Source organism: Microcebus murinus, chromosome 9 (assembly GCF_040939455.1).
Source record: "Microcebus murinus isolate Inina chromosome 9, M.murinus_Inina_mat1.0, whole genome shotgun sequence".
Taxonomy (NCBI): domain Eukaryota; kingdom Metazoa; phylum Chordata; class Mammalia; order Primates; family Cheirogaleidae; genus Microcebus; species Microcebus murinus.
The window spans coordinates 17,683,280-17,697,050 of record NC_134112.1 but is presented as its reverse complement, the minus strand read 5'-3'; the positions used below and the strand labels follow the sequence as shown (position 1 = coordinate 17,697,050).

Here is a 13,771-nt window from a genome sequence, read left to right as displayed (position 1 = left end):
TGATCTTCCAAATGATACATATCCATTGTTGATACTGAGGATGATCAGAAGATAGTACAACTCTTATTTATTGATGTTTACTTTTTTAGTTTACAGAGAAATTAATACATATTAATTAATGTTTAATATTCAAATTACCAACATAATATTCAAATTGCCAACTGTACATATTTGGTAGATAAACAAATATATTTGGGATGCTCAAAATTTTTGCTGATAGTTTATACCAGAATCAAAGCAGTTTGAAGAACATTCATCTAAAAGATGTTGGCTTCTTAGTTGGCTAAAAGGTAAGAAGCCCCTCTGTAGATATGCATGTCCAAGTCTCAGACTTTTTTTTTCACTTTAATAAGTTTTGTTCTTGATAATAAAATTATGTTAACAAAAAACTCTTAACTTGCTATAGACCTTCACTGTTCAGTCACTGTTTGGTATTTCTGGCCATATGTGGCTATCTAAATTTAAGTTAATTCCAATTAAGTAAAATTAAACATTCAGCTGCTCATTTGCACTAGTCATATTTCAAGGGCTAAGTAACCACATGGGCGAGTGGCTACCACATTGGACAGTGTGGATACAGAACAATTCCATCATATCAAAGTGTTATTGAACAATGTTGCTACAGGCTTTCTTGCTTTGCAATCTTAGTCTCTTCATATCAGCCAACTTCTATAAAAAATTCCAAAGGGAACTAGAACAACAATCTAAAGGTGTACCAAACTTTTTCTACCCAGAAATTAATCACTTTTCCTTTCCAAATTCTATTAGTCAACATAAATAGTTGAAGCTGCTTTTCAAGTGCCCATGATCACATTTTTCTCTAAAGTCTGGTAGTGCTTAATTTATACCATCTTAGGGCATTTACAACTCAGAGTTTGAGTATAATTCTTGCCTCATAAATTAGCCTAACAGCATACCCAGAGTCTCTAGCCTTAATAAGCACTTTATATAAAGGTATATTGAATGAAAGCCTGTCTTTTTGTGGAGGAATCATTCCCCTTTTCTATTTGAGTCTGTGTGTTCATTTTATCTTAGGCTGCTAAAAACTGGTAGTTTGCATTTAGCAATAGTAGATGCCCAGGATGAATGATAAATACCTTCTGATACAGAGCTTGGGGTTACAGAATATCTTAAATTGTGCCAGGAACTGTTGTTATTGCTTAAGTCCAATACTCTGTCTCAAACAGAACATTTTAAAAAATTCTAAAGAGAACTCAGTATTTTAATCAGAGTTAGTAGGATTTCACCCTACCAGAATACATTTTTTTTTCACTGTCTGAACTTTTGCCAATTACGTTGTCCAGAATGTAAAGTATCACATTTGAGAAGGGGATTGGACCTTAGCCATGACATAAACACAAGGGTAATGACAGCCCTGCTGAGAAAGAATTGGGAATGGTAATAAGTTCACTTGAGTAATTAATTTGGACTAGACTTGATAGAGAATCATCCAGAAAGGCATTTAGTATAAATGGTAGATTAGATGTACTTGTCTGATTCGTCACATTCGAACTCTGTGAATTACTGAACCACTCAAATAAATTGTTTATTTGCAATATAAGATGTGCATTTAAGTTATATAAGTATTATATAGCTATTTTATCACTTCCTAGTTCTTCTTTATTTCAACTATAAGCCAGTATGAGTTTGCCAAGAGATTGGCATATTATTTACATATGTGCTTTTCTTTCAAGTAACCAGAACTTCCCATGTCCACAATCATTGATTCCAAGAAAATGTGATTATGGGTAGATTTAATGTGCAAATAATTTCCCAGTTAGTGTTGATCAACTCAAGCATCCCTACCTCTTACCCCTTGTAGGATACCACTGGTGTTATATATAATATTAACACCTACACCAATGACTCTTACAGGTGGAACAATCCAAAGTTTTAATCAAAGAAGGTGGTGTTCAGTTGCTGCTCACAATAGTTGATACCCCAGGATTTGGAGATGCAGTGGATAATAGTAATTGGTAAGCCGAGTTTGTCCTCACAGCTTTCCAGTGCATCTGAGTTACCAGGATGGTTAGGCATTTTCTGTGTAACATTTTAATACTTCTCATCTTAACAAAGGTCACTGAACTTTAAATGATAGATATGACTTGGGTTCATATACCAACTTTGCCACTTATTTGAACCAATTTTCTTTTCTGTAAATTTGAGATAACATCTATCGTAAAATTTTTAAAATAACATAGCTAGATATAAGAACTCTCATTATAAGAAACTTAAAACTTTTCACTTTACTATAATTTTACCCATTCGTATAAATGATTTTCTGTCACATCCTAATTTAAACCTGATTTTTAGGCCTTCAGTTTTTCCATAAGTCATAAGTGAAGAAAATAACCCTGAAATTTTAGTCTGAAGTAATCATCTTAATATTTTATAAAAAATATTTTTCTTTGAGTTCTACATTATTTTTGAGGTTATTTTCTGTCAACCCTTAGAACTCCTCAATAAGGTCCTCACGAGGTTTTTATATTGTTTAAAGTAATCTCTTCATTTAAAATTTAAAACTCTGTGAATATAATTGTTCGCATATTGTAATGTGTCTTAGCATTGATATATTTATTAGTGCAAATAATATATTAATAATTAATTTAGCTGTGTTTTGACACTAAATGTTTTTATTTGGAAAGTTTTGAAATAATCAAGATTTATTCAACATAATTTATACTGGTCTTTAAATCAGTATATAGAATAATTTGAGATGTCTTCTGCTGGTAGATTGGTTTTGCCTATTTGAAAATATTATTGTCCTTCAGCAGTCATCAATTATTCATTCATATATAGATTGCAATTTATTAATAATTATTTTGTTTATCTGCATTCTGTAGCTGGCAGCCTGTTATCGACTACATTGATAGTAAATTTGAGGACTACCTAAATGCAGAATCTCGAGTAAACAGACGTCAGATGCCTGATAACAGGGTGCAGTGTTGTTTGTACTTCATCGCTCCTTCTGGACATGGGTCAGTACCTTGAAGCTTCTGATACCTTTTTTGTTGTTTACTATTACTAATCTTTGTGTGCATATTTTAATAGTATTTAAGTCTATAGAGTACATATAACTGTACCCAATAATAAAGTAGCAAATTCCATGTAGAAATATATTTTGTTTTGTTTTGTTTTTTTACTTCAGAATATTATGGGGGTACAAATGTTTTGGTTACATTAATTACTTTTGTACAGTTCGAGTTACAGTTAGAGAAATGTCTTAGAAAAACTTTTTCAAATCCTTGGTAAGCTAACAATGATTTTACTCTTTGATCCTCATTCATAATGATTTTACCTGATTCATGGAAAGGAACAATGTTTCCACCATGGTTTGAGATCTCAATTTGTCTAATTTCGCTTTCATTTTGACCATTCTGCCACTAATTAAACTACCAAATGAGGAGAAGCAGCCATGACAGTTAGGTTTAGATATGTTCTAAGAAACTCCAAAGATGATATTTATTGTAAGTATAATGGAGTTGGTTGTCAGAAATGCTGAAGTGCCAGTGTTTTCTTGTATCATTTCTTTCTTCAGTAAATCTATTTGGCTTCTGTTTTACCTTAGCTATCAAGTCATATTGTTTAGGTATAATATAGTCAATACTAACCTGCTTGTTAGGACTTAAGACTTAAGTGTAGGCATTCATCTGATCTGATTATTCTTTTTGTTAGCAGTTATAGCCTGTACTCTTTTTTTGTTGTTGTTCTTTGTACTTCCTCTGTCATTTTGAGTAAATATGTCTGTCATTGTCAACTATAAATGTTTCTAATTACTCTTCTCCAGTCTTTTTCTTTGAGTAAATGACTCAGCATAATTCAACCATCTGATGACGGTAACTCCACTATCTGTCTACCAAAAGGAACTGGATTATTATGTAGCATCAGACTAAATAAATAGCATTAAGTCATGTAACACCCAGGTTGTGATAATGTTAACTAATTCCTTCATAAGTGTACCTTTCTCTTCTATTTTCAGCTTCTCTTTCCATCTTTTTCCTAGATAGGCTGATGCTTATTATCTCTTTCTTGACAGAGCAGTGAGCCTTAATTATATAGTTACTATTTTTATACTGTCAGATTGGAGTGGTAAAGATGCTTCTTTCATTTATTTTTTTTTTAATTTCTAAATATTAAGGAAGTAATGAATGTTTTTGTTACATAAATAGTTTTATAATGCTTAAGTCAGGGCTATTAGTGTGCCCATCACCTGAATAGGAAGAATAGTGTTCATTGTATCCATTAGATAGGTTTTTGCCCCTCCCCACTTCCCCCTTCTTGATTTCCAGTTTCTTCTTTTATGTCTAATATTCTTCTACAGTGTTCTCAGAAGTTTACATGTTTAAATCACTAAATTGAATCAACTACTTAAAAGGTTCAAAAAAAGTAATCTCAAAAATATAACACATTGTATAACCTTTTAAGAGTACTTGTGTAGCTTCTTTTAAATTTGTATTTTTTTATCATTCTGGTTTAACTTGTTAGGATTTTTTACTGGAAGCCAGCATAGTGAAATCTTAATCTGCAGTTAAGTCAATAGAAATGTGTCAGCTTATAACCAGTTTTATTATTTTAGATCTTTTGGGTTCTCTCCAAGTTTTAGTAATTCTCATGAAATCACATTCCTCCTATCCCTCCTGGGGGAAATTATATTTCTTAAAATTGCATGAGAAATAGACTTTTTTTAAAGAAAAAATGTTATATGATTCAAATGATGTGTAGTGGCTTGGGGCCATTTATTGTTTGTCACATGGAATGAGAGTTTAAAATTTTTATTTTCTATATATAAAAATGTGCTTTTTGAACAGCTTCTCAGCTTAACTGTTTTTAGAAATGGTGCAATTTTGCCCACTGGTATGTAATACTATGGATTAAATGAAAGAATGTGACACTGAATTTTACAACATAGAGTTCCAAATCCCCTGGTCACTGCTACTGAAATTCCATGCAATCTAATGAATGAATGAATGAGGGCGTTTCTGTCTCATCTGGGTAGTCTCTTGATTACCTTTTTAGGGGGAGCTTGTTTTTAGAACCTGGTTTATGATCCAATTATAAATTGATCCAACAGTGTATTTTCAGTCTTCTACTTCATCCTACCAAGTGGCATCAATGGGTGCAGAGCTAATTTATTATTTCAGCCATTATGGCTTCATTTGCCTTGTTCACTGTTTTGTAATTGCTGTTAAAATTAAAAACTGATTTGGAATTTGAATTTTTTTTTTTTTTTGAGACAGAGTCTCACTTTGTTGCCCAGGCTAGAGTGAGTGCCGTGGCGTCAGCCTAGCTCACAGCAACCTCAAACTCCTGGGCTCAAGCAATCCTCCTGCCTCAGCCTCCCAAGTAGCTGGGACTACAGGCATGTGCCACCATGCCCGGCTAATTTTTTCTATATATGTATTAGTTGGCCAATTAATTTCTTTCTATTTATAGTAGAGACGGGGTCTTGCTCTTGCTCAGGCTGGTTTTGAACTCCTGGCCTCGAGCAATCCGCCCGCCTCGGCCTCCCTGAGTGCTAGGATTACAGGCATGAGCCACCGCGCCCAGCCTGAATTTTAAAATGGTGTTTTATCCTTTTAGTATTGTTTGCAACTTTAAAAAAATCAATGTCGTTCAGTAAGTTTTTTTTTTTTTTTTCGGCATATTATGGGGGTACAGATTTTAAGGTTTCAATAAATGCCCATTTCCCTCCCTCCCCCCAGTTCAGTAAGTTTTATAAAGAGGATTTTTTCCCTTAGAAATACATACATGCATACATATATAAAATAAATATTTGTCATTTGCCTTGTAGTAATTTATTATGCTGTAAACTTTGAGGTTAAATAGTCTTTTCCATCTAATGTGTATTTGTCATCTAGAAACTCTATAAAGGACTTTCTACTGTTTAAAAACAAGATTTAAAAACTAAGTTTGTTGATGAAAAGAAGTGATATAAAACTAAATGGACACAGGAAAAATTTCAACCAGAATGTAATCTATATTTGAACTAAATGTTTTCTGTGTTGACATTTTGTAGGCTTCTGAAATTTGTATACTAATTTAAGAGGGCAGAAGGCTTTTATCAGGACTTTTACAAGGTTTTATGTTTTTTTCTAAAGTTTAATTTTTAAAGTGATATAAATGTTCTTTGGCTCTTTTGTTTTAAATTTAAAAAGTTGACTTCCTGAATTTCCTTATTATGGTTGTTATTTTTAAATGTCTTTCTCTTTAAAAGTTGCAATATTATATTCAGCACAGATTGTTTTACTTTTAAATGTAAAATCTTGGATTTTTACTTTAATATTTTGTATTAAATGCTCTTATGATTTATTAAAATTTTAGAGTAACTGAACTCTGCTTTTCTGTCACTGGCTTAAGCAGGCTTATATCTTTTTATAAGCCTATGATGTAATGGCTTAATGAGGCAGTAGCAATTTAAATTTGTCATGAGTATAAACTGGAAAGTGAACCATAAAAATTTAGAAATCTGAGATTGATTGAATTGTCCGTGGCTTTTATATTTAGTGTTATATGTTGGTTGAAGTAAAGAAGTAAAACAATTTTTTCAAAGACCAATAAGTTCTTTCACTTAGCACTAGTGACGTAAGGGCACTGTTTACAGATAATATAGATAGTGTAGTGTTATTCTATCCACACACTCTTTTCCATCATATGCCCTGTTCTCTGAATGCCAATATCAAATTTCAAGGGACTCAAGATGAGGAGAATTAGAATAGGAAGCAACTGTCTTAATTCTCCATATTTGCTTTCCTCCTTCCTTAGCTCTGTCTTTCTTCTCGTTAGTTTCACTACCACAGTGAGGTATAGTATCCTTTGTAAATAAAAAAGAATACCTCATTAGTCTCTGGGTTGCAATACCCCCCATTTAAAATATATATTTATTTCCCTTTATTTTAAAATGTTAGTTAATATAATTATAGTCAATAAAATGAATAATATAATTAGACCTTTATTCCATTTTTCTCATGGAAGTTAAGAAATACCACTTTAGAAATTCCTATGCACAATATTCTTATTATCTTTATTTATTCTTGTGGAACATTAATTTTTAGTTTCCTGCATATTCTAGATGTGAGAACTTCCCTTCCTTTGGTTATCATTTAGAATTACCAAAGGACATGAGGAAAATCACAGCAGCTTACTTTTTTTGTCAACAAACACACCATCTCAAGTGTTAGTACCACCCTGGGTGCTGATCAGAGGTCAAAGTATGTTGCTTTTAAGGAATTATGAGAAGTTCAAAAGGTTGGCACATCGGAAGTAGCAGGTGGCAAAAGAAAGTCCAGGAATGCTAAAAGATGAGGCCAACTGGAGAATCCATGTCTTCACAAGCTTCACCTTCTTTCCCTCTCCTGGGGTGTTTACTTTTTATTTGTGTACTCACTATGAGGAGGTGATTTTACTTCATTCCTAAGTCTTGAAGACATCAAGTTCAATGTATTTTGACAGAATTCTACAGTAACTTGATACAAAAGACCATGGAGTTAATTTTTATGAGATTTTGCTAGCTAAGGAATCTGGCCTTTTTAGTCAAATGACTCAATCAGATTTGGATTTAGAAAGACCACTGTGGCTCTCATGTGGATGGTTTGGATGGAAACCAGATAGCCACATGTAGTTATCCATCCCAAAAGTCTCGGTGGCCTGAACTAAAGTAATGGAAATGGAGAAAAATATATAAATGTATTTATTCATCAGGTCTTGATGAAGCTTTAGAAGAGGATTAGAGGAGGGAGGACTAACTCCTAGGTTTCCTGCTTGAGTATTTGGGTAGATTGTAAGTACCCAAAGTACCACTCACTGAGATAGGAAGCATAGAAGAGGAGGGAACACAGGGGTTCAGGTGAGCTTTTGATTTTAAGGAGCTCATGGTATGTGCAGGTGGCATATCCACTGGGTAAACACAAATCTGGAACTTAAGATCTGGGCTGGTTATGAAGATTTAGCAGTCATTGGCCCATGGAAGATAATGGAAATCCATTGTAGTGATGATAATCATAAGAAGAGAAGAGGGCCTAATTAGAGACATCTGAAGAATGTCCCTCTTAAAAGTCTAACTTGCAAAGAGAATCCTAAAAAGTATCTGAAGGGAGAAGAGCTTGTGAGCAAGTGATATAAGATACTGCATAATAAATAGGCAAATAAGTAATGGTAATATTTGAACAGCTTCTCAAGTGTTGGACATTGTGCTAGGTACTAAGGATACAGATGAATGATAAGGTAAAGTATTTGGTGGCCTTTTTGAAGGTATAGATGCAAAGTGGAGGCAGCAACCAGAAGTAGTGCTCAAAAGAGATGTTGTAGAAGATTCATTTTTGAGCATCTTGTATGAGAAAGATCGTTGGCAGTAAGAACTGAATGAGGAGTTGAAAGAGGACTACCAGCTTTCATTTTCAATAAAAACCTCACATATTTTGAGTAGCAAATAAAGAGACAATTCTAGGAAATTCTATTAGAAGCCTTTCTGGTTTTTCCAGTTCCTCATTAGGGCCCAAACCCTATGACCAGGGTTTTCAAGGACAGGAGCCAAAGCCTTCTTAATCACTCCAGTGCTTCATGAGGTCCTGTTCTACCTGCTAGCTGGCCCAGTACATCTTCAGAGAGTGTTTCTGATAAGTAACTAAACTGGTTCCACTGTATTTAATTTAGCATTTGGAATGTGAAGAATCTATTCCAAATTGATCATATTGAATACTGTGTATTTCAGACTTAAACCATTGGATATTGAGTTTATGAAGCGTTTGCATGAAAAAGTGAATATCATCCCACTTATTGCCAAAGCAGACACGCTCACACCAGAAGAATGCCAACAGTTTAAAAAACAGGTGAGCAGATGAGGTTAATTTGAGTTTCTCTTATACCATTTACGTAACATGCAGTTTTTATTATTTTTAGTATAATGTGTTGCAATCCATTTCTTTTGCTACTTTATTGTGTTGTCATTTATATTGTATTAAAAATAACTCTTGAAAATAATCTTCTGCCTTAGTTTTCTACTCAAAACTCTATTCCATTATTAAACACCTTTATCTTTTGTCAGTTTTTAAATAAGGCTATTTTAAATATTTTCTTTATATGCTGTCCCCTCCCCCTACACCCTTTAGAATTATTTTCTTAGGATGAATTTCCAGGAATAGGATTATTCTTTCAAAGAGTATGATTATTTTTATGGCTCTTTATTCCTTCCTCCCCACCCCTGTGCATTTTTGTCATGGTGCTATCTCGAAAAAAACAATCAAATTTCTTTTATTTTGGTATATCTGTTTCACTATAACTTTGCTAGAATGGTCATTTTTGTTTTAAAAACTTTTGGAATGAAGTGGTACCTAATTATTTCTTTAGCTTTTAATTTTATTTTCCAGAAAGGCTGAACATTTTTTAAAGCAGGCACTTTTTTTTTAAATTTCTTTCGTGAACATCCTGTTCAAATATTTTTGAGCAAAAGAACTTAGTATTGCCTATATGTGCTTATATGAGATTATTTTGTTTGCTTGTTTTTTTGAGACAGGGTTTCACTCCATTGCTCAGACTAGAGTGCGATAGCTTCTTCATAGTTCACGGCAACCTCAAACTCCTAGGCTCAGGCAATCCTCCTGCCTCAGCCTCTTGAGTAGCTGGGACTACAGGCACGTGTAGCTGGGACTACAGGCACGTGCCACCATGCCTGGCTAATTTTTAAATTTTTTGTAGAGACAGGGTCTCACTATTACCCAGGCTGCTCTCTTAACTCCGAGCCTCAAGCTATCCTCCTGCCTCGGCCTCCCAAAATGTTAATATTACAGGCGTGAGTCACTGCACCTGGCCTATATGGGTTCTTTTTATTCTGGGTATTAAGTTCTCTCTCACTTTAAGAAGTATATTTCCTTTTTTCTCTTTTGTGCCTTATATTTTTATTTGTTTTCATTGTACTTTATGTGATATATAGAGTAGTTTATGCCATTTTTTAAAAACCTATGACCGTGAAATTAAGAGTAGCATGTTATACCAACTGAGCTAGATGAGAGACCACTAAGCTATTTTTCTAAAATCATGTCCCGTTATCTTAATAATATTGAGTTAAATAATGATACATTTCCTCACTTTATTGTGTTTGGTTCGTTATATATTATATTTTATGGAATGTAGTGTCAATTTTTGGAAACTTTCTCCTATTCTAGTAGTCTATTTTTTATTTTAGGCCAGCATTAATATTTTTTTAAAACACACCAACTTTGTATAATATTTTAAAATAGATCTTCATTCTTTTCCTACTGTCCTTATAGTCCCCTTTGTAACAAAATACTTTGTTTTTTCACCTTTTTCAATGTGAATTTTAGAATATACCTGAAGCCTGTTATAAAAATAAAAACCTGTTGAAATTTGCTTTGAAGTTGTGTTAAATCCATATAAGTTTTCAGAATGTTTTAGTACATTGTTTTTCATATATTTATTATTTTTCTATTTATTTTACATTTTATTCACTGCCATTTTTATTTTGTAATGTGCTGTTTCTAAGTTTCAAATGCTAATAGTGTCATATATTTCTCCTCTTTTATTATGTGTCTTGATTTGGATTTGTACAGAGAACTTAGAAATAAAAAAGATGAATACATAATGATCTCTACTTTCAAATTGCTCACATTCTAGTGGTTATATAGTTGTCTTTTTTGAAGATGCTCAGTTGGGTCATTTTAACATACAACCTCTAACTAGAAGCACTTCTCTTAGAACTGGCTACTATTGTTTCTTTTTCTCTTCCAGTGATGTATTTGTCACCTCATTATTTATTCTCATGTTTGTTTCTGTATAGGTACATACTCTAATCATGAAAGATGTGTAGTCCTGTTTTTTTCAGTGACAGTTTTTACTTCTATTTACTTCTATCTAGTATGGTAACCATGTAACTCATTTTGTTTAGAGTCCCTTTACTGTTGCTGTGGATTCCTACCATGAGAGTTGGGCCAAAATATAAGTAAAGGCAGGGAAGCTAGTTCTAGGTATATTAGCTGTGGGTTTGTTATGGGTTCAAATAGGATAGGTAATTGAAAATTATTTCGATATTTGTATTCTAGTTAGAATTTGGAGTGATTTTAGATAAGATAATTTAGTTTGAACTAGATCATTTCTGATGTTATTAATAAGTTATCTTCTTTAAGTTTTCTGCATTCTCCTTACTAACTCTTGACCTTCTTAATTTCTAGGGTGTGTTTTCTCTCTGCGTATCCAGCTTGCCTAATCTTATATTTGTTGCTCCTTGATGTGTGTGTATGCACATGTACATGCAAAGATATTTCCTGATCAGTATGCAAATTTTTCTCCTGGGGCCAATGCCGTACTTAGTTTTACTCTTGCTAAATTGTACTAAAAATTTTAGTGTAAATTTAAGCCCTATTTATTCAACTGAATAAGACAACTGGTGAGTTATATCTAAACAGAGAATCTCAGTCATTGTAAATAAATGATGCAAAGCCATTTTAGTAGAAATCAACTCAAGAAATCACTTTCTGGAATTTTACATCAATTTTGGAACTTTTTTGGTATGATAACCATATGACTTTAACACTTTTTAAGTAATTGGATTTTGGTATTTATATATCAATTTTATGGTTTAAAAAAAAGGACCAGCATAGTACTTTAAGTTTAGATTACAGTTTTGCTTCACCGAAAAACAGTAACAAATCTGGAACTGAAGACTGATAGAGGAATCCAAAAGCATATAATGAAAATAAGGCTAATGTACTAATTATATGTGGTGCTCTTTTACTAACTACTTCTCCTATTTTAGATAATGAAAGAAATCCAAGAACATAAAATTAAAATATATGAATTTCCAGAAACAGATGATGAAGAAGAAAATAAGCTTGTTAAAAAGATAAAGGTAGGTTCATCCTTATATATACACTAAAATGATTTGGGGCCTGAAAACATACTATACTATCCACAGGAAAGACTAAAAATATCAGTGTTGGCTTACCAAATGCATAGGGAGATTATTTAATGTTGAGTTCAACTTTACAGTAAACTTTGTTGATTAGCTAATACATATATAATAAGGCATTCTATGAAATAGCATGATAAATAACACAATTCTTACCTCAAATAGTTTTTAATTAAGTGGCTTTGTATTATATAATTTTCCTCCCTTTCCCTTGGGAGAAGGGAAAGGATATATTCTGTTATGTTTTAATCTTTGTTTTAAGAGCCAGATAAAAAAATTTTTTTGGCTTTTTATGAAAGCCAACCAATATGGATTATAAAATTATAGCTAGATAGGAAGAATAAGTTCTAGAGTTCTGTTGCAAAGTAGGGTGGCTATAGTTAATAATTCTGTATTTTCAGATAGCTAGAAGAGAAGATTTTGAATATTCCCAACACAAAGAAATGATAAAAGTTTGAGGTGATGGATATGCTAATTACTCTCATTTGATCATTACACATTGTATACAGGTATCAGAATATCACGTGGTACCCCATAAATATGTAAAATTATTATGTATCAATTAAAAATAATAAAAGCCAACCAAAAATCTACACCAATTTAATTTTCTATATTTTAATTTATTGTGTTTTCCTAAGTACCCTGGACCTAAAAACAGTGTACCCAATAATGGCATTATGTGGGCAAATATCTTGGAATAATGAAATACTTATACCTGACCAATGAAGAATTTCTGAAGTTTTATAAAATAGGTACTTGCGTATTTCTGATAACCACAGAATTGTGAAAGATTATACTCTGAGTTAGTAAGGATGAATACAAATCTAGTCACCTGAATCTGAAGTTCCAAGGTTGGAGCTTAGCAAATATACTATGCCCTTCTTCCAGTACTGTTAGAGTTGGTTTGTGATCAGGTAGGCAGACTGGTCACAAGCTTCACTGTTTTTCGTCTAAATTCTATACATTTTTTACTCTTTTTTTTCCCCAGTATGGGACAGTTTTTTGGAGTAATTTTTAGCAAATAATTTGACTAGTATATTCCTTAGCATTCTTAAATTTTCAGAGAAAATATGTTACTTATTGTTTACCTTAGTAGTTAATACCATTTAGTGGTAATTTATTAAATATTTGTTGAATGGCCTCTAAAAGTGAATGCAGAAACTATTAAAGTAGTTTTTTTTTTTTGCTAATCTGTTGAGTAATGTAACTTTTTATTTTTGAATTTGTGAAGGCTACAGAGTTGTATTTGAACAAGAATACTTTGTTTTATAGGACCGTTTACCTCTTGCGGTGGTAGGTAGTAATACTATCATTGAAGTTAATGGCAAAAGGGTCAGAGGAAGGCAGTATCCTTGGGGTGTTGCTGAAGGTAAGGTTTTCTTCAGTGAATGACTTTCCATGAGATCTTACAAATGTGATTTAAAAAATTGTATTTATAGTAAGTTGTATAATAATGAAAACTGCATTGATATATTCTGGATTTTCAAGGATAGTTCTGATCTCAGTTTCTTTTAGTCTCATTTTCCTCATCAGTATATTCCTATTTTTCAGATCTTGTATCCTACTAGGTCAGGCAAGTATATGTTAAATCCTAAAATTGTAATACAGGTTGAGCATCCCCTAATCAGAAAATTGAAATGTTGAGATGTTCCAAAATCTGAAACTTCTTAAATGTCTACATGATGTTTAAAGGAAATGCTAATTAAGATTTTTGGATTAGGGATGCTCAACCAGTAAGTATAACGCAAATATCTCCAAATCCAAAAAAAAAAAAAAAAATGCAAAACACTTCTGGTCCCAAGCGATTCAAATAAGGGACACTTAACCTGCCCCACCTTCCCATCCCCACCCCAT

At 32.7% G+C, this 13,771-nt stretch overlaps 1 protein-coding gene across 2 annotated transcripts in view; it reads left to right on the top strand.

Annotated features, from left to right (window-relative positions):
• SEPTIN7 (septin 7) overlaps nucleotides 1-13,771 on the top strand; it is a 100,025-nt gene that overhangs the window by 68,418 nt on the left and 17,836 nt on the right. For both annotated transcript variants that reach the window (XM_076006315.1, XM_076006314.1), the window contains exons 4-8: nucleotides 1,876-1,976; nucleotides 2,844-2,978; nucleotides 8,708-8,825; nucleotides 11,765-11,857; nucleotides 13,190-13,286. In XM_076006315.1, coding sequence (XP_075862430.1) covers nucleotides 1,876-1,976; nucleotides 2,844-2,978; nucleotides 8,708-8,825; nucleotides 11,765-11,857; nucleotides 13,190-13,286 — 544 coding nt within the window. The remainder of the gene's footprint in view (nucleotides 1-1,875; nucleotides 1,977-2,843; nucleotides 2,979-8,707; nucleotides 8,826-11,764; nucleotides 11,858-13,189; nucleotides 13,287-13,771) is intronic.